Source organism: Canis aureus, chromosome 5 (genome assembly GCF_053574225.1).
Source record: "Canis aureus isolate CA01 chromosome 5, VMU_Caureus_v.1.0, whole genome shotgun sequence".
NCBI lineage: Eukaryota > Metazoa > Chordata > Mammalia > Carnivora > Canidae > Canis > Canis aureus.
In genome coordinates, this window is record NC_135615.1 from 77089745 (window position 1) to 77115616 (window position 25872).

The following is a 25872-nucleotide window of genomic DNA, read 5'->3' on the forward strand; positions in this document are numbered from 1 at the left end:
GCTTCTCCCTCTGCCTGTGTCTCTGCCTCATTCTCTCTCTCTCTCTGTGACTATCACAAATAAATAAAAAAAAATTAAAAAAAAAATTAGAGAGAGACAATGAGCACGTGGTATGGAGAAGGGCAGAGGCAGAGGGCCAGAGAAACAAGTGGACTTTTTGCTGAGTACGTGAAATCCCCACCTGAAACTGAGACTTGGGCACTTTAGGGACCGTGCCACCAGACGCCCCACAAACGTAGTTCTGATTGTGTGACTCTCTCTGTCCAAAGCAGGTTGCACCTTTGCTTCCCATGTTCACTTGTAGACATGTAGTATGTGTTGTGGAGGATTTGTACACTGGTGTTCTTTTTATTTCCCTTTTGAATGAGTTGGCCACATTCACGAGATTGATGTAAAAGTAGAACGTGATCTGCCCTTTTCACCTGCGTCCTCCCAGGCCCCTGTGACTCACAGACACTATTGGCCTGATCTCTTTGGCATTTGCATTTGCAGCCTTTGGCCTAAAGGCTAAGTATCTCTGCTTGAAGGTGGTACCCGGATCTGAAAACAGCCCCTCAAGATGTAGGCTGGGCTACAGGACACAGACTAACACCTTCCTTGACTTTCCGAGCATTTGTGAGTTTTCTTGCCCTACTCCGTCGTGGTATTCAGCGCCCATGGAGGGAAAATAAAGATGAGCTCAGAGCCCAGGAGAGGAACACAAACACTAGCGAGGAAGCAGTGTGGGTACAGCGGGGGAAGGCAGTACATTTGTGTTGCAGGGTGTGCGCTGTTTGAAGAGGCGAGGGGAGAGGGGACAGGTGCTGTGGTGACAGATGGTCTCCTGGAGCAGAGCGGGGACAGAGGAGGCCCGAAGGAAGAGGAGAGGGGGAAGCGCACTCGTTGGCTTGGTCCTCAGCCACAGCCACCGCGGCCCCTGTGCCTGCTGATGGATGGCAACGGTCTGTGCCCTGCACCTCTGTCTGTGCTCCAGCCTCACCAGTTACCTGCTCTCTCCTTCCCCTCACTCTTCTCTGCTTAGTCCTGAGGGAGGAAAGTTCCCCAGGTGCAGCCATGGATTTTCCCTCCCTCCTTCCCTGTTCCCCTTCTTTCCTGCCTCCTTCCTCCTGTCTTTCCTTCTTATGAACAGTTCTTTTATACCCTTTATATACCAGAGACAGCAGTAAAAAAACCAGCTACAGACGCAGAAAAAGCCTGTCTCTGGCGTCATGGATCTTACATTCTAGTAAAAAGAATTAGGTAGTATTCAAGTGGTTAAGAGTGCTTAAACAAGAAAAAAAAAAAAAAAGGAGCTGTCCAAAGATGGAATGAGTTGTCTTGGGAAGGAAGAAGAGTCCTGCTGGTTATTAGAAGTGTTTATTTTTTTTTATTTTATTTTTTTTTAAAGATTTAAGAAGTTTGTTTCTCTTTTTTTTTTTTTTTTTAATTTTTATTTATTTATGATAGTCACAGAGAGAGAGAGGCGCAGAGACACAGGCAGAGGGAGAAACAGGCTCCATGCACCGGGAGCCCGATGTGGGATTCGATCCCGGGTCTCCAGGATCGCGCCCTGGGCCAAAGGCAGGCGCCAAACCGCTGCGCCACCCAGGGATCCCTATTAGAAGTGTTTAAACAGTAGAGTGGCTACTTGCGAGGTGCCTTCTGCATGGGTTGGGTCACAGGTCTCTAAGTCTTTTCCCACCTGGGGAATCTTTCTGTGCTTGTTGGGCTACTAACTCCTGAGGTTTTGTATATCAAACACGTGAATTCGTGCTTCTGGGAAAAATAACTGAAGCCCAGGAATGACAGAGAGGCCCTTAGGAAGAAGTGGTGGTGGGATGTGGACGGCCTAGGGGCTGAAGACCGGTGCCTAGAAATGGTTGGGAGGAAGCTGCTTAAAAACAGGGGTTGGCAGACAGTGGTCCACAGGCCCACTGCCTGCTGTTGTAAATAAAGTTGGGTGGAAACACAATGATGTCATTCACGGACACATTGTGTATGGCTGGTCCATGCTATGGGGCCAGAATTGAGTACCCGGGACAGACCCCAACTCAGGTCTTACAAAGCCTGGACTATTTACTATTAAACTAAGTTGTACACGTCTATGTATGCTCTCAGACTTTTCAAAACTGAAGTATAATTAACACACAGTGTTGTATTAGTTTCAGGCATACAACATCGATGCAGCATTTTTACTCCATGCTTTCCACGATGGATACTATTCAACCCTAAAGAAAAAGTTTGCCGACCCCCTGCTTTCAGTGACTTTTGGGAAGAGGAAGTGTGAATCATGGTAGCTGTGTTAGGGGGAAAGGGCAGGGCAGGGCAGGTTTGATTATGTTCTATTTCAGACCTTCCTGGTCCAGTAGGATGAGAAGAAGCCAACCTCCAAAGTGCTGGATCAGGCTGTTTGGAACTGGGTTCAAGAACTTGGGCAGGAAGGAGCCCCGAATGAGAGAGAATTGGTGCTGTATCCCTCTAGTGTGAAATGGAACCGAGCTAGACACTGGTGAGGGGGACAAGTTGGCATTAAAGTATAGGACCACCCTTCCCTCTCATCACTTTCCTGCGATTCCTGAGGTTTAATATCAATAATTTCCTTCCCAGAGTCCACCCTCAGGCACGATTAGTCACTTCTTCTGAGCTTCCAGTTGCAACATCTATCAGGTGGTAAGATGTGCTAAGTGAAAAAAGCATGGTAAGCAAAAGGATCGGCGCCGGATTGTAGAAGACGGTCAGGGAGGCCTCTTCGTTATTGTTTTTTGATTAGTTCTCTTGTGCTTTAAAGGCAAGGGATGGGTGTTGATAACCTGCCTGGCACTTGGCAAAATGCTGGGTGCGCATAGGGGTTCATAGATGTCTACTAAAGAAATGAATATTCCCTGGATAAACATACTTATTGGGGCATGTGGGGGGCACTGGGAGGAGAGGCATGTGCCCCTTCCCCTTCCTTTTCGGATGGTCTTGGAGGTAGCAAAGCATTTCTACCCTGGTTATGCTTAGGGCCAAAGATCAGAGAAAAGTGACACTCTGACCCCATTTTCGATCAGTTTTCTTGTTTTCCCTAATGGTAGAAAGCCTGGTTTTAGTGGGAGGCTGTTTCTAGGAGGATTTTGCCTGGTGAAACTTACCTCAGGTCTGCATGGGACTTTTCAGAGTTCTTTAGCTGACTGTTTTTTGTTTGCTTGTTTGTTTTTTTTTTTTTGTTTTGGCTGTGAGGTAAGTCAGGTTGGTATTTTATTTGCTCAGAGGAAGGTGCTGGGGCATAGAGAAGATCATTGATTTGGCCAACAGGGTAACATTCTCAAAAGAATATGGACTATGGAAGTAGTCTTGCGTTAGACACCTGGCTGTCATCCTTGCTGTGTGACCTTGAGAGTTCAAAGGTCCCTGTCCCATGACATTACTGGGAAGGCTCAGTGGAATACTGTAGTAGCTACTGTTACTTGTGACTTCTGCTAAACCCTTTACATCCCCTGGGATTACCCTACTCTATGGATGAGAAAGCCTCCGAGAGGTAATTTAAGAAAAAGTAAGTGGTAGATCTGGGATTCCTGGGGAAGGTGTGTATGGTAAGTACTTTATATCTTGACTGCAGCACAGTAGTGCTCCACTGCTGGGTGTCCTCCGCATCTTTCCTCTTACTGGTCTGTGTATAGTCAGGACTCCTCACTTTGTAAAAATGCTTTAGAGTTTCCAGGAAGGGGGTTCTACACAATGGGAAGAATCCTGGATAGACAGGAGACTAAGGTCCTTACCTTTACTGCTGAGTTGCTAGAGAAACCACAGTGTTTACCTCTGAGTCTCCATTCCTTAATTTGTAAAATAAGGGGATTGGGCCAAATAGGTGGTTTTATTTTTAAAATAAAATCAGTGGAACTCCTTACAGTCATATGGGAGAAACCCAATGTGTTAAGAAGCTAATAGGTGTTGCTTTGGTTGATGAAGTGAATGAAGGAGCCTGAAGCTCTCAGCCTGCTCCAACCTTCTCCCCTGTTTTGCCCTGGGGACTCCTGAGGGGATTTGCTGAGCCCAGTTTGAAAACCAGTGGGCTAAATGATCTCTTAGCTATAAGAGATCTATGGCTCTGAAATCCCATTCTAAGGAGTGGAAAAGGATCCAGATTTTCTTTTTTCCCCTTCTTTCCCAACATGAGGTCCAATTACTAGAGCTAGACAGCCTATGAATAATGTGTTTTTTTGGTATTTATGCCCCATTTCCATGCATTGACCTGAAAGCCAGAAGGGGCAGAGTTCAAACAGGGAAAAGTACTGGGGCTGGGACCCTGCAGGTGGCACTGGGCTTGGGATGAGGTCATTCGGAGCCTCACCGCAGGACCTGATATATCTGTGCTGGCCATATCTGTTCCTGCCAATTGTTTTTGCCTTTGTAATCCACGAGTAGCTTGTTGACATCATTTTTATTACTTTGTGTTAATGGTTAGTGCCAAAGGGCTGATAAGTCATTTAATAATTGGGGGGCTCATTCAGCCATTCATTGATCAAATTTTAAGCATTGATTCTGTGCTAGGCTTCCGCCTGGGTACCGAGAATACAGTGGTGAATAAGAAACAAACTGGAGAGACAGAGTGCGTAGATACCACTGGAATACGGTGTGTTGTGTCCTGTGATGGGACCAGTACGCACACTCGTTGTAAGAGCAAGAAGGAAAGGCCCCATCTGGCCTGCGATTTTGAGAGGGAGGTGGTCCAGGAGCTTCCAGGAGGAGGTACTAAGGTGGGATTTGGAGCAGTGAGAAGGATTACCAACCAAGCCAGTAAAGGCCCGGAGGTGAGAGAGGGCAGGGTTTGTGGGCTGCAGGAGTGTGAGGTTTGAACAGGAGGCTGACGAGGCCGGCAGGGCCAGGCCTTTTGGGGCTTCACATGCCTCGTTGGGGACTTTGGTCTTTATCCTGAGAGCAGCAAGGACCTTGAAGGCATTTTGAAGAGTGGTAAGAGCTCCTTCTCTTCACATCTCCAGTAAGTGTATGCTGGATAGTTATTGGGCTCAGCTTTTTCAGTTGTGCTGTACTGGCTGGTTCGTGTCAGAGTTTTGGACAGAACATGTAAAATTGGCACTAAAAGCCAAATGAATAAATGAGCAAAGGGATTTCTGGGTTCTACTAATTCAGAATTAGAATTTGTAGATGGGGCTATACTGAAGTTTAACATTTCTCTCTTCCAAAAAAGGAATTTATGAAAATGTAGTGTGAGAGTTGCTGAGGGGAATGTTTTAGTTTGGGATAATAAACATTTAAAAAAAAAACAGCTTTATTGTGATCTAATTTATATATCAAAGTTGATCTCTTTAAAGTGTACAATCTAATGGCTTTCTAGCATACTTATAAGGATAAGCTGGTTCAAAGCACTTTGTAGAAACATCATATATCACTTGCTTTCTGCTAATTGTTATACCAATGTTGATCCTTTTAAAATCCCTTTATGACCCATATTCTGTTCAGCTCCCCATTTCCTTCACCCTGTGTATAGACTGGTCAGTGTTGTGTTTTGTGTTTTTACTGTACCACTAGGCAAAAGGACAAAAACAGATGGCACTCGAAGTAGGAAGAGTGGATGGGAATAAGAGAAAAGATTTTTTTCTTATATAAATATATAAATCAGGCAGCCTGGGTGGCCCAGCGGTTTGGCGCCGCCTTCAACCCAGGGCGTGATCCTTGAGACCCGGGATCGAGTACCGCATCGGGCTCCCTGCATGGAGCCTGCTTCTCCCTCTGCCTGTGTCTCTGCCTCTCTCTCTCTCTCTTTCTCTCTCATTAATAAATAAATAAATCACAAAAGAATCTTTGTTTCTTTTTCCCCTTCCATTTTTAAAAAGATTTTTATTTATTTATGATAGTCACACACACACACACACACACAGAGGCAGAGACATAGGCAGAGGGAGAAGCAGGCTCCATGCACCGGGAGCCCGACGTGGGATTCGATCCTGGGTCTCCAGGATCGCACCCTGGGCCAAAGGCAGGCGCCAAATCGCTGCGCCACCCAGGGATCCCCCCACCTTCCATTTTTGAGAATGAGGAAGCATATAAACTGGAAAGAGAAAGAAGGGAGACCAAAAGAAGCAAAGAGAACAGAGAGAGAGAGATGGACCAGGGAAGCAGAGGGGCAGGCGGAGAGGGAGAACCAGCTTGGAAGAAGGCAGGGTCCTCGAGGCTGGGGGAGGCAGGCAGGCAGGCAGGCTCTGTAGCTCCAGCATCTCCAAGGCCTTGGTGTTTTAGGGCCGGTGCGTGGGCTCCATCTGCCGGCTGTAGGCTTCCAGTGCGACCTGGAGAACGGATCTCCGGGTTGGAGACAGTGGCTTCTGGCATTTCCTCAAATCTTTTTGCCCTGGGTTTTCTTGTTGGGATCATTATTGAATCAGTTCTTCTCTTCCGAATGGCGGTTATTTTTTTGTTATGGCTCAGACCATGTTTCCTCACTCCTTCCCCCTAATTTTAAATCTAATCATATCAGACTGTATCACCCTGCACCCTTGGTGCTGCTGTCGTCTCTCATGCCCCCAACCCCCCAGAGTGCCTCTAAGTTCTCAGTGACTTTAGCTTCTTATCTAATGTCACTCTTGCCATCTCTCGTCCTGTTAATAAGTGGTGCTTTCAAGGTATGATTCTGTGGTCCTTGCAGCACCTTTGCCTCCCATTCTCTCTCTCTATACCAGGGATCTTCCTCTTTCATCCCTGCTCCCAGCAGCCCCATGAACATGATCATCTGTGTAAAAAAAACTTCAGGATTTTTTTTTTTTTTTTTTTTAATGAGACCATCTTGGGGTCGCCTGGCTGGCTCATTTGGAGGAACATGCAATTCTTGATCTTGAGGTTGCAAGTTTGAGCCCCATGTGGGTGTAGAGATTACTTAAAAAAATATATTTTTAAAAAGGAAAAAGACGGGCAGCCCGGGTGGCTCAGCGGTTTAGTGCTGCCTTCAGCCCAGAGCGAGATCTTGGAGACCCAGGTTCGAGTCCCATGTTGGGCTCCCTGCATGGAGCCTGCTTCTCCCTCTGCCTGTGTCTCTGCCTCTCTCTGTGTCTCTCATGAATAAATAAATAAAATCTTAAAAAAAAATAAAAAGGAAAAAGACTATTTGAGAGAATCTTTCAGTTCATGGAATTGAGGGGAAGAGATTTCCCATATATTCCCTGCCCACCTGCCTTCCCCATTATCAGCATCCCTCACCAGAGGGGCACATACTGGCGAACCTACATTCACACGCTATAGTCGCCCAGGCTCTGTGTTCGTGTTATAGGTCACTCTTGCTGGTGTACATTCAGTGGGTTTGGATAAATGTATGATGACATACATCCGCCATTGCAGTGTCATATAGAGTAGTTTCACTGCCCTACACATCCTGTGCTCCACCTATTCATACCTTAGTTTTTGACATTCTCCAGTTCCTGGAGATAGGTCCCTCTGGAATTACCATCTCCTGTCTGGCAAGCTCACTCCTGCTGGTACCCTGACCCCAATGGCCCTTCTGTCCTTTGTTGGTCCCATCAGTTCATTTGGTCCTATTACATTTTCACTGTTCTTCACATGTTCTTGTCCATCTTTACTGAACAAGCTTAAGTTCCCTTGGCCGTGCCTGTGATTCCCGTGGCCTCTCTTGCTTTGTTCTAGTCCTAGAGCTCCATCCGGGTCATTCAGACCCTGTCTCCTCTGTGCCTTCATCTGGTCAGCTGAACAAGACTGGATAGAGAAATACGACCTTGCCGACTGGTTTCACTGTAAATCATGACCATGAAATTTAAGTGGGCCCTTAATGTTGCCTGTCTGCCCTCGCCTCGCTCACCAGATCTCAAACTGTTAATACTTGATCCCCTGTTGTCACTTTAAGATGGTGACCTTGCTTGCTATTTCAGTGAAGACACGAAACTGCCTGAAGAGAACTCCTACCACTGTACTTGCCTTCCCACCTGCCCATGCACCTGCATCCTCTGCCTGCCTGCCGGTCACCGTGCATCCACTGTTCTCCAGCGCAGCTGCTGACTTTATCCTGGATCCCCATTTTCTCTCTCTTATCCAAGAACATTGCTCTAGAATGTTTCTGCCTGTCTTTCATAACTTGTCAAATTTTCCCGTTTTTCCTGGAGCATACTCTTATCAATATGCCAACATACTTTTTCTTCCATCTTAGAAAAGAAATAGCTTGATTCCACTTTTTCTGTCAAGCCCCCTATTTGCTCTGTTTATTTATTTATATTTCACTCTATTTTTGTATTTTACTTAAATTTTATACATTTTGTATTTTCTGCTTTTTAACAGAATTGAAAAATCATTTAGTATTTGTTATCTCCCAATTCATCACCTTATTTTTTCTCTTAAACTCACCTGATAAAATTTTCACTTCCATCACTTAACAGTGCCGCTCTTCCCAGGGTGACTTCCACGTTGTGAAATATAATGGTCTGTTCTTAGCCTTCCTTTTACTTGAGCCATCAGCTTCCTGTGACAGGACTTAGCACCCTTTCTCCTTGAAAGGCTTTCTTGGCTGGGCTTCTAGGATACAATCTCCCAGTTTCCCTTTACCTTGCTGACTTTGTCTTTGTGTCCTTTGCTGCTTACTCTACATTTCCACTAGTAAAAAATATGGCCACCTTGGGGCTAAGACCTTTGACTTCTTGATTTTTCTGTACTCACACAGTTCATTGACAGTCTTACCCGAATCCTGGCTTTCTAAGCCATCCATTCATTATTGATTATAGCACAGATTTATACATTCAGCCCATTCTCTCCTGAAGTCCAGCTTTGTATATTCAGACAGCCTCTTGAATGTCTCTATTTGGATGACTAATTCATATTTCATAAATAATATGTCCCAAACTCAACTCCTGATCTTTCTTTTCAGACTGCTCCATCCAGTCATCCCTGTTTAAATTGATAACATCTCAATCCTTCTATAGATTCAGAGCAAAACCCCCAGAGTCATTTTTTTTAAAGAGCTCTTTATTTTAAGATTTGTTTATTTATTTTAGAAAACCAGTGGGAGGGGCAGAGGGAGAGGGAATAGACTCCTTGCTGAGCACAGAGCCTGATGTGGGGTTTGATCTCACAACCCTGAGATCATGACCTGAGCCGAAACCAAGAGTTGGATGTTCAGCTGACTGGGCCACCCAGGTGCCACCCCCCTGCCTCCACCTAACCCCCGGGAGCCATTCTTAATCCCTTTGTCACACCTCACAGGCAATCCAAGAGCAAATGCTGTGATTCTACTTTCAAGTGGCCAGAGTTGGACCACTTCTTACCATGTGTGGCCAGTGTCCTGGGCCGGACCATAACTGCCTTTGCCCGGATTACTGCTCTCACCCTTACCCTCTGTGGTCTGTTTTGAGCACAGCAGTCATGTTGATCTGTATCTTATTTCATAGGTTATCTATATTTTTTGTTAGTTATATAACATGTAGTGTACAAATCTTAAGTTATGTAGCTTGATGGCAGGAATCTGCCATCCATAGAACATCCCCAGGAGCCTCCTTCTGGTCATGGTCTCCCTAGAGGGTAGCCATGATCACCACGGATGAATTTTTGCCTGTTTCTCAACTATGTGTAAGTGAAACGATATAGTCCAGATTGATCCAAGTCAGAGTGTGTTATTCCTTTGCTCAGAACCTTTGGATGGGTCTAGATAAGAAATCAGAGTCTTCCCTGGGGCCTCCAAGATGCTCCCACTTCATCTTCTGATTCCATCTCTCATTACTCCTTTTGTTCCCTCATGTCCAGCCATGCTGTCCAAAGTATGCTTTTTTAATAGTCTTTGTTTTCCGTCTTCTCTTTGCCTAGAATGTTCTCCTCTAAATATTCTTTGCTTCCTTCGAGTCTCTACTCAGGTGCTACCTTGAGGCCTACCCTGATGACCCTGTTTAAAATTGCAACCTCCTCTCGGCATCTCCCCCCATCCCTAGCCAGCTTGTTTGTCTGTTAAACTAAATTTTTTAAAAGAGCACTTTTAGATTTACAGCAAAATTAAGCAGAAGGTAGATTTCCCATATACCTCCTGCCTCCACACATGCACAGCTTGCCTTATTATTTATATACCTGACCAGAGGGGAACATTTGTTACAACTGGTGAACCCACATTGACATGTCATTATCACCAGAGTCCACAGTATACATTATGGTTCATTCTTGGTGTTATACAGTCTCTGAATCTGCACAAATTTATAATGAGATGTATTCACCATTATAGTATTATGCAGAGTAGCCTTCTTGCCCTAAAAATTCACTCTCTTTATCCCTCCCTCCTTTCTACCCCCTGATCTTTTTATTGTCTCCATAGTTTACATAATTCTGCCCTTTAAAGAACGTCATAGGACAGCCTGGGTGGCTCAGCAGTTTAGCTCCGTCTTTAGCCCAGGGCGTGATCCTGGGGTCCCGGGATCGAGTCCTGCATCGGGCTCCCTGCATGGAGCCTGCTTCTCCCTCTGCCTGTGTCTCTGCCTCTCTCTCTCTCTGTGTCTCTCATGAATAAGTAAATAAAATCTTAAAAAAAAAAAAGTCATATAGTTGGGGTCACATATCCTTTTCATATTGGGTTGTTTTACTTTTAAGCTTCCTCCTTGTCTTTTCATGGCTTGATAGCTCATTTCTTTTTAGCTAAGTAATACTCCATTATCTGTATATACCGCAGTTTGTTTATCCGTTCACCTACTGAAGGACATCTTGGTTGCTTTCAAGTGTTGGCATTTGTGAATAGAGCTGCTAGAAACTTTCGCATGCAGGTTTCATTCCTTTGGGTAAATACCAAGGAATGCTGTCGCTGCATTGTGTATGGTAAGAATGCATTTACTTGTAAGAAATCACCAAACTGTTTTCCAAAGTGAGCTGTATCATTTTGTATGTCCACTAGCAGTGGGCATTCCTTTTGTTCCACATCCTCACTAGCATTCGGTGTTGTCAGTGTTCCAGATTTTGGCCATTCTAATAGGTGTGTAGTGTATCTTCTTATTGCTTTGTGTTCCTCTGATGACATATGATGTGCAACATCTTTACATTTGCTTATTGGCATATGTATATTCCAATATACATATTCTCTGGTGAAATCTTTGTTAATGCCCATTTTTAAATCAGACTGTTTTCTTATTGTTGACTTTTTTTAAAAGATTTTATTTATTTGTTTATTTATTTATGAGACACACACAGAGGCAGAGACATAGGCAGAGGGGGAGAAGCAGGCTCCCTGCAGGGAATCTGAAATGGGACTTGATCCCAGGACCCCGGGGCCACACCCTTAGCTGAAGGCAGATGCTCAACCACTAAGCCACCCAGGCATCCAGAGTTTTAAGAGTTCTTGGCATTTTATGTTTACACTCCTTTTATCAAATGGGTCTTTTGTAGATATTTTTTCCCAGTGTGTAGTTTGTCTTTCATTCTTTTGACATTGTCTTTTAAAGAATAAAATTTTAGTGAAGTGTAGCTTACCAGTTATTTCTTTCATGGATCACACCTTTGGTGTTGTATCTAAAAAGTCATCATTATATCATACCTGAGGTCATCTGAATTTTCTCCTATGTTACCTTATTGGCATTTTATAAGTTTTATGTTTTATTTTTAGGTCTGTGATCCATTTTGAGTTAATATTTTTGAAGAGTGTAAGATCTGTGTCTAGATTCATTGATTTGCATGTGGATGTTCATTTTTCCAGCACCAGAAAAGACAAGGCTGTCTTTGCTTCATTGTTATTGCCTTTGGTTCTTTGTCAAAGTTCAACTGACTATGCTAATGTGGATCTATTTGTGGGCTCTGTTTTTTGTTCTGTTGCTTTGTGTGTTCTTTTACCAATACCACACTCTCTTGAATACTGGAGGATTATAGTAAGTCGTGAGGTCAAGGAATGTCAGTCTTCCAACTTTGTTCTTCAGTATGATTTGGCTCTTTGGATCTTCCCAATCAGTGTGTTGATATCCACAAAATAATTTGCTGAGATTTTGATTGGGATTACATTGAACGTATATCTCAAATTGGAAAGAATTAACATTTGGACAATATTGAGTCTTCCTATTCATGAACATGGACTATCTCTTCATTGACTTAATACTTCTTTGATGCACCAGTTTTATAGTTTCCTTATATAGATCGTGTATATATTTTGTTACATTTATACTTAATGTAATTCTTTTTTGGGAGGTGCTAATGTAAATTGTGTGTGTGTGTGTTTGAAAATGATATTGTGTTTTTAACATCAAATTCCACTTGTTCATTGCTGGTATGTGGGAAAGTGACTGACTTGTAGGTTAACTTTGTATTTTGCAGCCTTACTATAATGCTTACTAGTTCCCGGAATTTTTTTTCGTTGATTAATTTCGATTTTCTAGTCATGTCGTATGCAGACAAAGACAGTTTTATTTCTTCTTTTCCTTTCTTATTTTCTTGTCTTATTGCATTAGCTAGGACTTCTAGTACAATTTTGAGACGCTGTGGTAAGAGGGGGACATCTTGCCTTGTTCTTGGTCATAGCAGGAAAGTTTTGAGTTTTCCACCAATTAAGTATGATGCTAACTGTAGATTTTTATCAAGTTGAGCAAGTTCCCTCTATTCCTAGTTTGCTGGGAGTTTTATCATGAATGGGTATTGGATTTTGTCAATACTTTGTAATTTTTAATAAGATTATGTGATTTTTCTTCTTTAGTCTGTTGATATTCTGGATTATATTAATTATTTTTGAATGTTGAGCCAGTTTTGTATATACTTGGGATAAATCCCATGTAGTCATGGTCTAAAATTCTATTTATACATTGTTGGATTAGATCTGCTAACATTTTGTCGAAGATTTTTCATCTGTGTTCATGAGTGATTAGTCTGTAGTTTTCTTTTTCTTGTAAGATCTTTGTCTAGTTTTGGTGTTAGGGTAATGCTGGCCTCATAGAATGCTCTGGGCGGGGGGAGTATTCCCTCTGCTTCTAACTTCTGGAATTTTGTAGAAAATTGTATAATTGGTATAATTATTCTTAAGTGTGTTTTACAATTACCCATGAACCATTCAGGCCTGATGTGTTTACTGTTTTTGAAGGTTATTAATTATTAATTTCTTAAATATATACAGTCCTATTCAGATGATCTATTTCCTTCTTGTGTGCATTTTGGCAGATTGTATCTTTTAGGCAGTTTGTCCATTTCATCTAGGTTATCAAATTTGTGGGTATAGAATTTTTGATAATCCTATATTATGCTTTTAATGTCCATGGGATCTGTAGTGCCATCCTCTCTTTAACTGCTGGTATTATAATGTGTGTCTTCTTTTTTCTTCGTTAGCCTGGCTAGAGGCTTATTGATTCTGTCGATCATTTTTTTTTTTTTTTTTTAAGATTTTATTTATTTACCCGTGAGAGACATAGAGAGACGCAGAGATTTAGGCAAAGGGAAAAGCAGGCTCCATGCAGGGAGCCTGATGTGGGACTCGATCCGGGTTCATGCCCTGGGCCGAAGGCAGGTACTCAACCACTGAACCACCCAGGCATCCCTTATCGATCTTTTCAAAGAACAACTTGATTACTACTTCAGTTTTTCTTTTCTTCAGTTTACTTTGGTTTTAATTTGCTTTTGTTTTTCTAGTTGCCTAAGATGGAAGCTTAGCTTATTGCTTGTAGATCTTTATTCTTCCTGATACATGCATTCAGTGCTATAAATGCCTCTAAACATTGCTTTTGGTACACCCCACAAATCTTGATAAAGTTGTATTTTCATTTTCTTTCAGTTCAAAATACTTTAAAAAATTTCGATTTCTTCTTCTTTGATCTATGTATTATTTAGAAGTGTGTTGTTTAATCTCCAGATATTTGAGTACTTTCCAGCTTTCTGGGATTGATTTCTAGTGTAATTCCTTTGTGGCCTGAGAGTAGATAGTATATGGTTTCTGTTCTGTTCAAGTTGTTAATTGTGTTTTCTGGCCCAGAATGTGGTCTCTCTTGGTGAATGTTCCATGTGAACTTAAGAATGCATATTCTGTTGTTGGATGTAGTACTTGATTGATTGTGTTGTTGACTTCAACTATGTTCTGATTTTCTGCCTGTTAGATCTGTCCATTTCTGACAGAGGGGTGCTGAAGTCTCCTAGCTATAATAGTGGATTCATCTATTTCTCTTTGCAATTCTGTAAGTTTGTGCCTCACATTTTTTTTTTTTTTTGCCTCACATATTTTGATGCTCCATTGTTAGGTGCATATACATATTAAGGGTTGTTATATCTTCTTGGAAAATTGAGACTCCTATATCATTATGTAATGTCTGTCTTTTCCCCTCATAACTTCACTTGCTCTGAAATCCGCTGTCTGAAATTAATGTAGCTACTTCAACTTCCTTTTGCTGTGTGTATGTGTATTTTTTTTTCTTAAAGATTTTGAGAGAGAGACAGAGATAGCAAGAGAGAGGATGAGTGGGGAGGAGAAGGACAAGCAGGCTCCCCACTGAGCAGGCTCCATCCCAGACCCTGGGATCATGACCTGAGCCAAAGGCAGACACTTAACCAACTGAGCCATCCAGGCACCCCTCCAACTTCCTTTTGATTAGTTAGCATGACATATCTTTCTCTGTCCTTTAACTTTTAATCTTTTTTTTTTTTAAGATTTATTAATTTTAGAGAAAGGGCAAGGAAGGGGCAGAGGGAGAGAGAGAATCTCAAGCAGACTACCTCCTGAGCATGGAACCCAGTATGGGGCTTGATTTCATAACCCTGAGATCATGACCTGAATTGAAATCAAGAGTCAGACACTTAACCTACTGAGCAACCCAGGCGCCCCTAGTCATTATGTACTTTATTAAAATTTTAGAGTGGGTGCACTGAGTAATACATTGTATTGTTGAATCCCTATGTTGTACATCTGAGACTAATATAATGTTGTATGTTAATTATATTGGAATTAAATTTAAAGTTGGGTCCCCTGGGTGGCTCAGTTGGTGGAGGGCATGACTATTGATCTTGGGGTTGGGAGTTAGAGCCCGACCTTGGGTGTTGAGATTACTTAAAAATAAAATCTTAAAAAAATATTTTAAGTGGGTTTTTGTAAATGTATGTTTGGGTCTTAATTTTTTATCTACTCAGACCAGTCTCTCTCACTTGGTATATTTAGACTGTTGATATTTATTTATTTATTTATCTTAAAATATTAATTAATTAATTAATTCATTCATTCATTTATGATAGACAGAGAGGAGGGAGAAGCAGGCTCCATGCCGGGAGCCCGATACGGGACTCGATCCTGGGACTCCAGGATTGCACCCTGGGCCAAAGGCAGGCGCTAAACTGCTGAGCCACCCAGGGATCCCCTAGACTGTTGATATTTAAAGTGATTATATGCTCTTGTGTTTTTGTTCCTTTTTTTTTAAACATCTGTACTTTTATTTTATTTTATTTAAGATTTTATTTTTTTTTAATTCATGAGAGACACACAGAGAGAGAGAGAGAGGCAGAGACACAGGCAGAGGGAGAAGCAGGCTTCATGCAGGGAGTCCGACGTGGGACTCGATCCCTGGTCTCCAGGATCACACCCCGGGCTGCAGGCGGTGCTAAACCGCTGCGCCACCAGGGCTGCCCGTTTTGTTCCTTTTTGTCTTTTTTTCTGCCTTTTGTGGTTTTAACTGAGCATTTTATATGGATCCAGTTTCTGTCCTAAGCATATCAATTAAAACTTTTTTTTTTTTTTTTTTTTTTTTTTGGTGTTTGACCTAGAGTTGCAGTGTAGATTTATAGGTAGTACATGTACCTTATAATAAAGTGTTTCTAGTTCTCATGTGTCCCTTGTACCATTGCGGTCATTAATTTTATTTATATTTAAGCTACAGCCATTGAATACATTGTTATTATTTTGAACAAACTATTATCTGTTAGATCAATTGAGAGTAATAAAAATGAAAAATGCCATTTTACTTTTACTTTAATGCTCTCCTTTTCTTTATGTAGTCTGAATTTTTTTTTATTAAATATTTTATTTATTTATATTCATGAGATACACAGAGAGAGAGAGTGAGAGAGAGAGAGGCAGAGACACAGGCAGAGAGGGAGAAGCAGGCTCCATGTACAGAGCCTGACACAGGACTCCACATCCTGGGTGCAGGCGGCGCTAAACTGCTGCGCCACCAGGGCTGCCCTGTAGTCTGAATTTTTATATTATTTTTCTGCTCACTGATGAACTCTTTTAACATTTCTGGCAAGCTAGGTTTATTGGCAGTGGATCTCAGTTTCTATTTGTCTGAGAAAGTGCTTATTTTTCCTTTATTTCTCAAGTGGTATAGAAGTTTTTTCGTGTTTGCAGGGTACAGAATTGTAGATTGGCGGCTTCCCCCCCGACCTCCCTCCCAACATTTTAAATATTTCACTCCGCTGACTTCTGGCTTGCATAACTTCTGAGAAGACAGATGTAATTCTTGTCTTTGTTCCTCTATTGGTAAGGTTGTTTTTTCCCTGTGGGTCTTTCAAGATTTTTTTCCATATCTTTGATTTTCTGCATTGTGAATTTGATATGTCTAGTGTTGGGTTTTTGTTTTTTCTTTTATCTTTTTGGCATTTATCCTGCTTGGTGTTATTTGGTATCTGACGCTAATTTTTGGAAATTCTCAGTCATTGCTTCAAATTTTTTTCTTCTTCCATGATTCCTGTTACATGTTATACCTTTTGTAGTTGTCTTTCTTTTTTTTAAAAGTTTCTTTACTTTTGAGGTTTGGAAGTTTCTATTGATGACATACCCTCCTCAAGCTCAGAGGTTTTTTTACCCAGCTCTGTTAGTCTATTAATGAGATAAAGGCATTATTTATTTGTTACAATGTTTCTGATTTTAACTTTTTTTTTATTCCTAGAATTTCCATTTCTGTTCTTGTATGATGTCTACTTTTTCCATTAGAGCCCTTAGCATATTAATCATAGTTTTAAATTTTTGGTAATTCCAACATCTCTGCCATATCTGAGTCTGGTTCTGATGCTTGCTCTGTTTCTTCAAACTTCCTTTTTTGCCTTTTAGTATGCCTGGTAATTTTTTGATGAAAGCAGGACATGATGTCCTGGATAGAAAGAACTGAGGTAAGTAGGCCTTTATTGATGGCCTTCTCCCCTTCTTCTCTCAGACTCTCATGCTCCCCCAAACTCCCATGCCCCTTAGGTGATACAGGATGGCTAAAGGGAGCTGGAGTTGGGTATTTCCCTTCTTGCAGGCTCGGTTTGAAAATGCTTGCTTTAACCCTCCCCCTGCTGGGTGCTCAAGGGAGTTTTCTCTCATCTTCACTGTGAGAACCTTGTACAGCTCTTGGAGGTAAAGTCCACAAAATGCAGTGCATCCCTCTAAGATTGAAACTGCCTCATGTTCTTAATCTGCAGAGTTGTCCACACTGGGCCTCTAGCAATTTGTCAATTGTAGTTATAGGTTTTCCTACCCTGGTGCCGATTCCCACAGATACTCGTGAGTTTCTGTTCTGTTAGATTATGATTCCCTGCATCCACTTGTCTAACTTTTTGAGAAGTGGATTTTGTGGCCTCATTTCTCTCATGGATTTTCAAACTGTTCAGCTTTTTATATGTTAAGACACAGTGATGACTTCCTGACGTGCTAGACCAGAAACTGGAAGTCAGCCCTACCTTCTGTATGCTTTTTACTTCTCTCCTGCCTTAAGATTTTTTTTATTGTGGTAAAAATGCATAACCTAAAATATATTCACATTGTTGTGCAAACCAATTTTTTATCTAGCATCACTGAAATTCCATACCCGTTAAACAACAGTTCCTACTTCCCCTCTCCAACCCTGTGGCATTTACCATTCTGCTGTTTCTATGGATTTGAATATTCTAGGTACTTCATATGAGTAAAATCGTAAAGTATTTGTCTTTTGTGACTGGATTGTTTCACTTAGCACAGTGTCCTCAAGCTTCACCCGGGTTATACTGCATGTCAGAGTCTCCTTTTTAAAGACTAATATTTCACTTTAACATATACTACATTTTGTGTTTCCATTCATCCATTGATGGACACTTGGGTTGTTTCCACTTCTTGGTCGTTGCAAATAGCGCTGTTGTGAATATAGATAGGTATGCAAATATCTCTTCAAGATTGTTTTGAATTTTTGTTCTTATACCCAGGAGTGAGACTGCTGGGTCATATGGTAATTCTATCTTTAATTTTTTTGAGGAGCTGCCATACTGTTTTCCATAGCAGCTTTTCCATTTTATTTTCCCACCAACAATCATGAGCATTCCAGTTTCTCCATATTCTCACCAACACTTGTTTTTTTGATAGTAACCATCCTGATGTATATGAAGTGATCTCTCTCATTGTGATTTTGATTTGCATTTCCCCAATGATTAATGATATCAAGTATCTTTTCATATGCTTGTAGGCCACTTGGATATTATCTTTGGAGCAATGTCTGTTCAAGGCACTTGCCCTTTTTTATATTTTTTTAATTTATTTTTTATTTTTTTAAAGATTTTATTTATTTATTCATGAGAGTGTATACACACAGAGAGAAAAAAGCAGAGACACAGGCAGAGGGAGAAGCAGGCTCCTCACAGGGAGCCCGATGTGGGACTCGATCCCGGGTCCCCAGGGTCATGCCCTGGGCTGACGGTGGCACTAAACCGCTGAGCCACCCAGGCTGCCCCACTTGCCCATTTTTAAATCATGTTATTTGTTAAGTTGTAGGAGTTCTTTTATATATATTCTGCTTATTAATGTCTTATTAGATATATAATTAGCAGTTACTCTTAACAAGGTCTAAGGTTAGTTATAATTAACTCTGTCTTCTTCCCCCAAACTACAGCTTCTTAAGAACACTTGAATTCTGATTTCTTTATGACTTACATATTATTACCCAGCATTTAGGTTTATCCTGCCCTACCCCCTCCTGTCCCCAATTAACTTTTGTTTATTGTTTAACTGAACCAGTGCTTGTTTGGGTTAATTTCTTTGCTTTCCATTCCTTCTTGCATATCATGCCTGTCTTAAGTGAAAGATTTATTTTTCTGAGAGGGTGTGTGTGCATGAGTAGGGAAAGGGGTAGATGGAAAGGGAAAGCAGATTCCTTGTTGAGCGTGGTGCCCAAAATGAGGCTCGATCCCACAACCCTGAGATCATGTCCTGAGCCAAAATCAAGAGTCCAATATTCGACCGACTGGTCCACCCATGTGCCCCAGTTTCTATATTCTCAATTATCATAAATCCATAAATAGCTTTTTCAGTGAAGGTGTGTTACTAATGAATACTTAGGTTTTTATTTCCCTTTTTTTTGTTCTGAAAGAGTTTCTAATTGTACCTTCTTTCATAGTTTCACAGGGTATCTTCTTCTAGGTTATGATTATTTTCTCTTAGAACTTTAAAAGTCTTACCATGTCTTTTATTTGACACAAGTTTCTGAGAATCTACTTCATTTTTTACTTCATAGAGTACATATATATTTTTCCTTCTTGTTGCTTCTCTTAGTGGTATTCTCCTGTATCCTTACTATGTGTCTAGGTGCAGATTTAACTTTGTCCCTGCTTGGTTGGGACTTTGCTTCCTAAATATGAAGCTCCCTATCTTTCATCAACTCTTTTTTTTTTTTAATTTTTATTTATTTATGATAGTGACAGAGAGAGAGAGAGAGAGAGAGAGAGAGAGAGAGAGAGAGGCAGAGACATAGGCAGAGAGAGAAGCAGGCTCCATGCACCGGGAGCCCGATGTGGGATTCGATCCCGGTTCTCCAGGATCGCGCCCTGGGCCAAAGGCAGGCGCCAAACCGCTGCGCCACCCAGGGATCCCTCTTTCATCAACTCTTGAAAATACTAGTAGCTCTTCAAATATTGCGTCCCCCCATTCTCTCTATTCCTTCCTTTTGTTAAATGTGTTAATTTTATTCCCCATCCATTAACCTTTCTTTCTTTGGAAGATTTTATTTATTTGAGAGAGATGGTGAAAGAGCATGAGCAGAGAAAGAGGGAGAAGTAGGCTTCCCCACTGAGCAGGGAGCCCCATGTGGGGCTCGATCCCACGACCCTGAGATCATGACCTGAGCCAAAGGCAGCCATTTAACCAACTGAGTCACCCAGCTGCCCCCTTGCCCCTTTTTAAAAGTAGGCCTAATGCCCTTTATGGGGCCCAGGGTGGGTCTTGAACTCATGACTCTGAGATCAAGACCTGAGCTGAAATCAACAGTTGGGGGCTTAACTGACTGAGCCACTAATTAGCTTTTCTTTCACAAAATCTTTTAAGTTTGTGCTGCCCTTTGTAATCTCCGTATATCTCTTCTCAGCCACTGTACTTTTCACTTGCATCTAATTTGCCATTTTTCTTTCCATTTCTAGTGAAGAAGTTTGGTTAATTTTAAAATCTTCTGATCTTTGTTGACACCATCTTTTTCTTGTCTCCTGGTTTGTCACCTTTAAACACTGGAATGCAGGGGATCCCTGGGTGGCGCAGCGGTTTGGCGCCTGCCTTTGGCCCAGGGCGTGATCCTGGAGACCCGGGATCGAATCTCACATCGGGCTCCCGGTGCATGGAGCCTGCTTCTCCCTCTGCCTATGTCTCTGCCTCTCTCTCTGTGACTATCATAAATAAATAAAAATTAAAAAAAAAAACAGAAACTGGAATGTGCTTAATTTCTGGTCTTTAATCTATCTTACAAACCTTGGTTCTTATTGATATAAATAGTAAAAGATTGGTCCTTATGTGTTTTGTAACTTAGAATAGTAAACCCAAGGTGCAGCAGGACTTTATCTGTGGGAACTCTCGTGTGACCTGGGTAGAGAGAGTGTCTCTCAGGAGTATTTTGTTGACCTCTGCTAGGTTTCCCAGGGATTTTGCCAGGCTGAGACCATTTTAGGTTAGATTCTCAGTGAGGACAAGTTGATACTATATCACTCAAGGCAGGGTAAATTTGAACTCAGAACTCGGATGAAGGCACACCCAAAATTATAGATTCTCTAGGGGTCTAACCCTTTCTTTCTCCTCTCATGGAGCCTAGGTCCTGTTATCTCCCTAATGTCAAGAGGTGATTTTTCTTAGAGTCTGCCATGAGAAATGAGGCATTCTTTTACGCCTTTTTGCCATGTGGCCGCTGGTGACATTCTTCATTAGGATAAAACTAGGTAATCACCTAAGTATCCACCTTAAAGCACCAGGGTGTTCCTGCAGGATTACTGAAATTCATTCATTTAACAAATTTGAGCGCCTGTGTTCCAGGCACAAGAATTACTACACCTGGGAGCTGAAGTACAGGTTTGAGATTTGCCCCCTGACATGCTTTCTGCTTTCCTTCTATAGACTGATAATGGTCTCCGGCTGCCCGAGAAGGTTGTGGATGCCAAGAGAAAGGTAACCATTTCTCATCTCCTCGAGTGGAACTGGATGTCTCTAGGAGCCCGTGCCGGCTGGCAGTAGACATGGCTGAGTTTACAAGCTACAAGGAGACCGCCTCCAGCCGCCACCTGCGGTTTAAGTTACAGAGTCTAAGCCGCCGCCTCGATGAGCTGGAGGAAGCCACAAAAAACCTCCAGAAAGCAGAGGATGAGCTCCTGGATCTCCAGGACAAGGTGATTCAGGCAGAAGGCAGCAACTCCAGCATGTTGGCAGAGATTGAAGTGCTGCGCCAGCGAGTGCTGAGAATTGAAGGCAAAGATGAGGAAATTAAGAGAGCAGAGGACCTGTGTCAACTGATGAAGGAGAAGCTGGAAGAGGAAGAAAACCTCACCCGGGAGCTGAAATCTGAGATCGAGCGGCTTCAGAAACGAATGGCTGAACTGGAGAAGCTGGAGGAGGCCTTTGGCAGGAGTAAGAATGACTGTACTCAACTGTGTCTGAGTCTGAATGAGGAGAGAAACCTGACAAAGAAGATCTCCTCTGAGCTGGAGATGCTCAGGGTCAAAGTGAAAGAACTGGAATCTTCTGAGGACCGCCTAGATAAAACTGAACAGAGTTTAGTGTCAGAGTTAGAAAAGCTGAAGTCGTTAACTCTGAGCTTTGTAAGTGAGAGAAAATACTTGAATGAAAAGGAGAAAGAAAATGAGAAACTGATAAAAGAGCTCACTCAGAAACTGGAGCAGAACAAAAAAATGAACCGAGATTATACAAGGAATGCTTCTAATCTTCTGGAAAGGAATGACCTACGGATTGAGGATGGGATCTCCTCCACACTGCCGTGCAAAGAATCAAGAAGGAAGGGCACGCTGGACTATCTAAAGCAGGTAGAGAATGAAACAAGAAACAAATCAGAAAATGAAAAGAACCGAAATCAGGAAGACAACAAAGTTAAAGATCTTAACCAAGAGATTGAGAAACTTAAGACACAAATCAAACATTTTGAATTTTTGGAAGAGGAGCTTAAGAAAATGAGGGCCAAAAATAATGATCTTCAGGATAATTACCTAAGTGAACAAAATAAAAACAAACTTCTAGCCAGCCAGCTGGAGGAGATCAAGCTACAAATCAAGAAGCAGAAAGAGTTAGAGAATGGGGAGGTAGAAGGAGACGAGGCTTTCCTGTCCAGCAAAGGGAGGCACGAGAGGACTAAGGTGAGAGGCCACGGGAGTGAGGCACCTGCATCCAAACACACGCCCCGGGAACTGTCCCCTCTGCATAAGCGGGAGAGGCATCGCAACAGGGAGTTCGCTCTCAACAATGAAAACTATTCTCTGGGCAACAGGCAGGTTTCCTCTCCCAGTTTCACCAATAGGAGGGCAGCCAAAGCTTCCAACATAGGGGCAGTAGCGGACAGTGGGACTCAGGAGACAAGGAGAACTGAGGATCGATTTGCACCTGGCTCTTCTCAGAGTGAAGGGAAGAAGTCCAGGGAACAGCCATCAGTGCTTAGCCGCTACCCGCCAGCTGCTCAGGAGCACAATAAAGTTTGGAAGGGTACTCCCAAGCCAGGTACTGACAGTGGGTTGAAGGGAAAAGTGGAGAAGACCACACGAACATTTAGTGACCATAGCACCCAGGGATCTGTTCCCAGTGACATACTGGGTAGAGCTGACAAGGCTTCTGACACCTCCACTGAGGCCCCCTTTTGCAAGAGGGGGCCGGTACCTGGCAATGGAAGTCCATTAACTCAGGCCTCAGACTGTGGCAGTCCTAAGGCAGTTGGAACTCTGGCCTCATCTCGAAGATCTTCCTCAGAAGGGCTCTGCAAGGGCAAAAAGGCTGCTAGTGGCCCAGAGGCTGATACCAGTTTCCCAAATTCCAAGCCTCCACTTTTATCAAAGTATCCTTATAGCTCCAGAAGCCAAGAGAACATCCTTCAGGGCTTTTCAACCCCAAATAAAGAAGGTGTTGACCAACCCGTAGCAGTTGTGATGGAAGACAGCAGTCAGCATGAGGCCCTTCGGTGCCGAGTCATCAAGTCCAGTGGCAGAGAGAAGCCAGACTCAGATGATGATGTGGATGTGACATCTCTTGTCACTGCCAAGCTGGTAAACACAACCATTACTCCAGAGCCAGAACCCAAACACCAATCCAACTCTAGGGAAAAAGCCAAATCCCGAGGAGGACTTAAAACCTCCCTCTTTGAGAATGATAAAGATGTTGGGACAGAAAATGAATCTATGAAAACTGTCAGAGCCTCCACCAATGCCACAGAGTTCCCAGATGCCAATGGTGCTGGGGTAAAAAGCCAACGGCCCTTCAGCCCCAGAGAGGCCTTGCGGTCTAGAGCCATCATCAAACCTGTCATCATTGATAAGGATGTGAAAAAAATCATGGGAGGATCTGGAACTGAGGCCACAACGGAGAAGCAGAAATCCACCTCCAAGCCAGGGCCAAACAAGGTGACAAGCAGCATAACTATCTACCCCTCTGACAGCAGCAACCCTAGATCCACCCCAGGTGAGGCCCCGCGGGAGAGGCACACATCCACCAGCAACATCCAGGTGGGGCCAGCAGAGCTCACGTCAGTTAGCAACCACGTCAGCTCCCCCTTTGAGCTATCCATTCACAAACATGACATCGCCCTACAGTTCACAGAAGCTGAAAGAATGGGAGATGGACCCCTGAAGAACAGGCCAGAAACAGTGGTCTCTCGGAGCAGCATTATCATCAAGCCATCAGATCCTGTGGAGAGAAATAGCCATGCACCCCCAGCGGAGACAATCAGGTGGAAAAGCCATAGTGCCCCTTCAGAAGTGGGCTCTTCAGATGCCAGACATGTTACTGTGCGGAACACCTGGAAGAGTAGGCGAGACTTGAACTCTTTAGAAGACCCCCCAACTCGAATAGGTAGAAATGTGGAAGCTACCAATGCTTACACCCAGAGGGCCGCCACAGACTGTTCAGACCTTGGACAGTCCAGGTTGCACCTTGGTGAGCAGGGCACTCAAAGGGCAGGAAATTCAGGGGATGCCCCCGAGCTCGCCTCCAGAAGGACCCAGAGTAGTCTCACCGTGTCTGAGGTGCTCACTCGTCGGAATCGGGTGGGAGACGCCGCCACGGCTGCAGCCTGGAACCACTCGACAGGCGCGGTGAGCCCCACTGCTCCCCCTCTCTCCCTGGGCCCATCCTCTCTCCCTCCTCTCCTCCCGCTGTCCCTTCCTCTGGCCGCTGTGGCCCAGGGCTGGGAAATACTGGGTAGAGCTGGGCTGCTCGGAGAACTGCTGAAAATAAGGTGGGGTTAGCCTTGAAGGATGAAGTACACTGAAGAAGGTATTTTGGTAGAGAAGCAGCAGGAGTTTCCAAAACCCTCTCTCCCAGTTTGTCTCTTTCATCTGTGAAGGCCACACAAAAGGAGGTCTGGCCTCTGTTCTCTGGGTTTGCCAGGGGAGCCAAAGGCACTCCCTCCCCTTGAAGCCCCACAGAGCAGCGCCTAGAAGCTCCAGGGAAGCTGCAGCCCCTGGGGAGCTCTGGGCGAGGGCAGCCCTGACCTTTCTGTGGTGCGTAGAGCTGAGAGCCAGGGAAGGGGTTCCCACAGCAGAGCTCTGCCAGCTGCTGGACGCGGGGGATGCAGGGAGTGAGGGCTCATTCGGGGCCTACTTTACATGCTTTGTGCCCACGTCACCTTCTTCTGCCCCAGACACCCGTCCCAGTCCTTCTATTCTCTGTCTGAGGGCAGGGCTGATACAGTGCGGCTCGTGACAGGAGAGAGCAATCCACGACCACCACCTCATCTGAGGGTCAGAACAGCACCTGAAGGGGAAGCCTCTGGGAGGGTCTTAGATATGGAGCCTACGAGGATGTAAGACGTTTTGGATTTAGACATGGTTTCCTTCTTTTTGAAAGGCAGGTGATGGTATATTAGCTTGAACCATTCTGTAAGTCCTTACAGGGTGCTCAGCCTCTGACCAAGCACTTGCACACCAGCTCAGTTTCCCAAGAGCCCTGCGGGCAGGTATTAGCCTCATTTCTTAGATACGGAAACTAAAGGTCAGAGACACCAAGTACCGAACCCAACACCGCCCAAGTGAATTACTGGAAGAGCTAAGATTTGAATCCAAGGTTCCTCCTAGTTCGGAATCCAGTGCTTTCTACCCTGCACCCTGACCCTCTCATTCATACTGTTCTACATTCTTTGATCTGCATTTGCTCAAAGGACCAGGGAGGACAGTGGAAAGGCAGAGTTCTGGTAGAAGAGGAGTGAAGACAGAGAGAGGGGTGTGTAGGTCTCTGAGGCTGTGGCTGTCAGAGAGTGAAGTGGGGGGGCTTAGGTATGGGACCTGAAGGGGAAGGCACCTGGCTTTTTGGTAGTTGGGAAGAAGGAAAAGCATGGTCTGGCTTCCTTTTTTTAGTATACTTCCTTGTTCCCCAAGCAGGGAGATGGCTCCCCCCAGGAAGCGTGCAGCCTGCACGTGCAGAGCTCAGGGACTGCCAGGCCCCGAGTCACGGGGCCAGCCGATGCCCCGTCCTACCCTACGAGCCCCAGCAGCTTCAGGGCGTCGTCTACCCTAGTTTCCAAGGAGTGTGTAAGTCAGCCTGTCCTCAGACCAAAACAAGTCTTTGTAGTTAGGGTATGG

General features: G+C 43.5%; 1 protein-coding gene across 11 annotated transcripts in view; it reads left to right on the forward strand.

Moving 5' to 3' along the window:
• LUZP1 (leucine zipper protein 1) overlaps positions 1–25872 on the forward strand; it is a 90087-nt gene that overhangs the window by 60200 nt on the left and 4015 nt on the right. For 10 of the 11 annotated variants that reach the window (XM_077899184.1, XM_077899185.1, XM_077899183.1 and 7 more), the window contains one exon: positions 21200–24387. In XM_077899184.1, coding sequence (XP_077755310.1) covers positions 21319–24387 — 3069 coding nt within the window. In that variant the 5' untranslated portion in view covers positions 21200–21318. Of the gene's footprint in view, positions 1–21199; positions 24388–25451; positions 25514–25872 lie in introns of all 11 variants that reach the window. The other variant, XM_077899193.1, reaches the window with a different exon arrangement.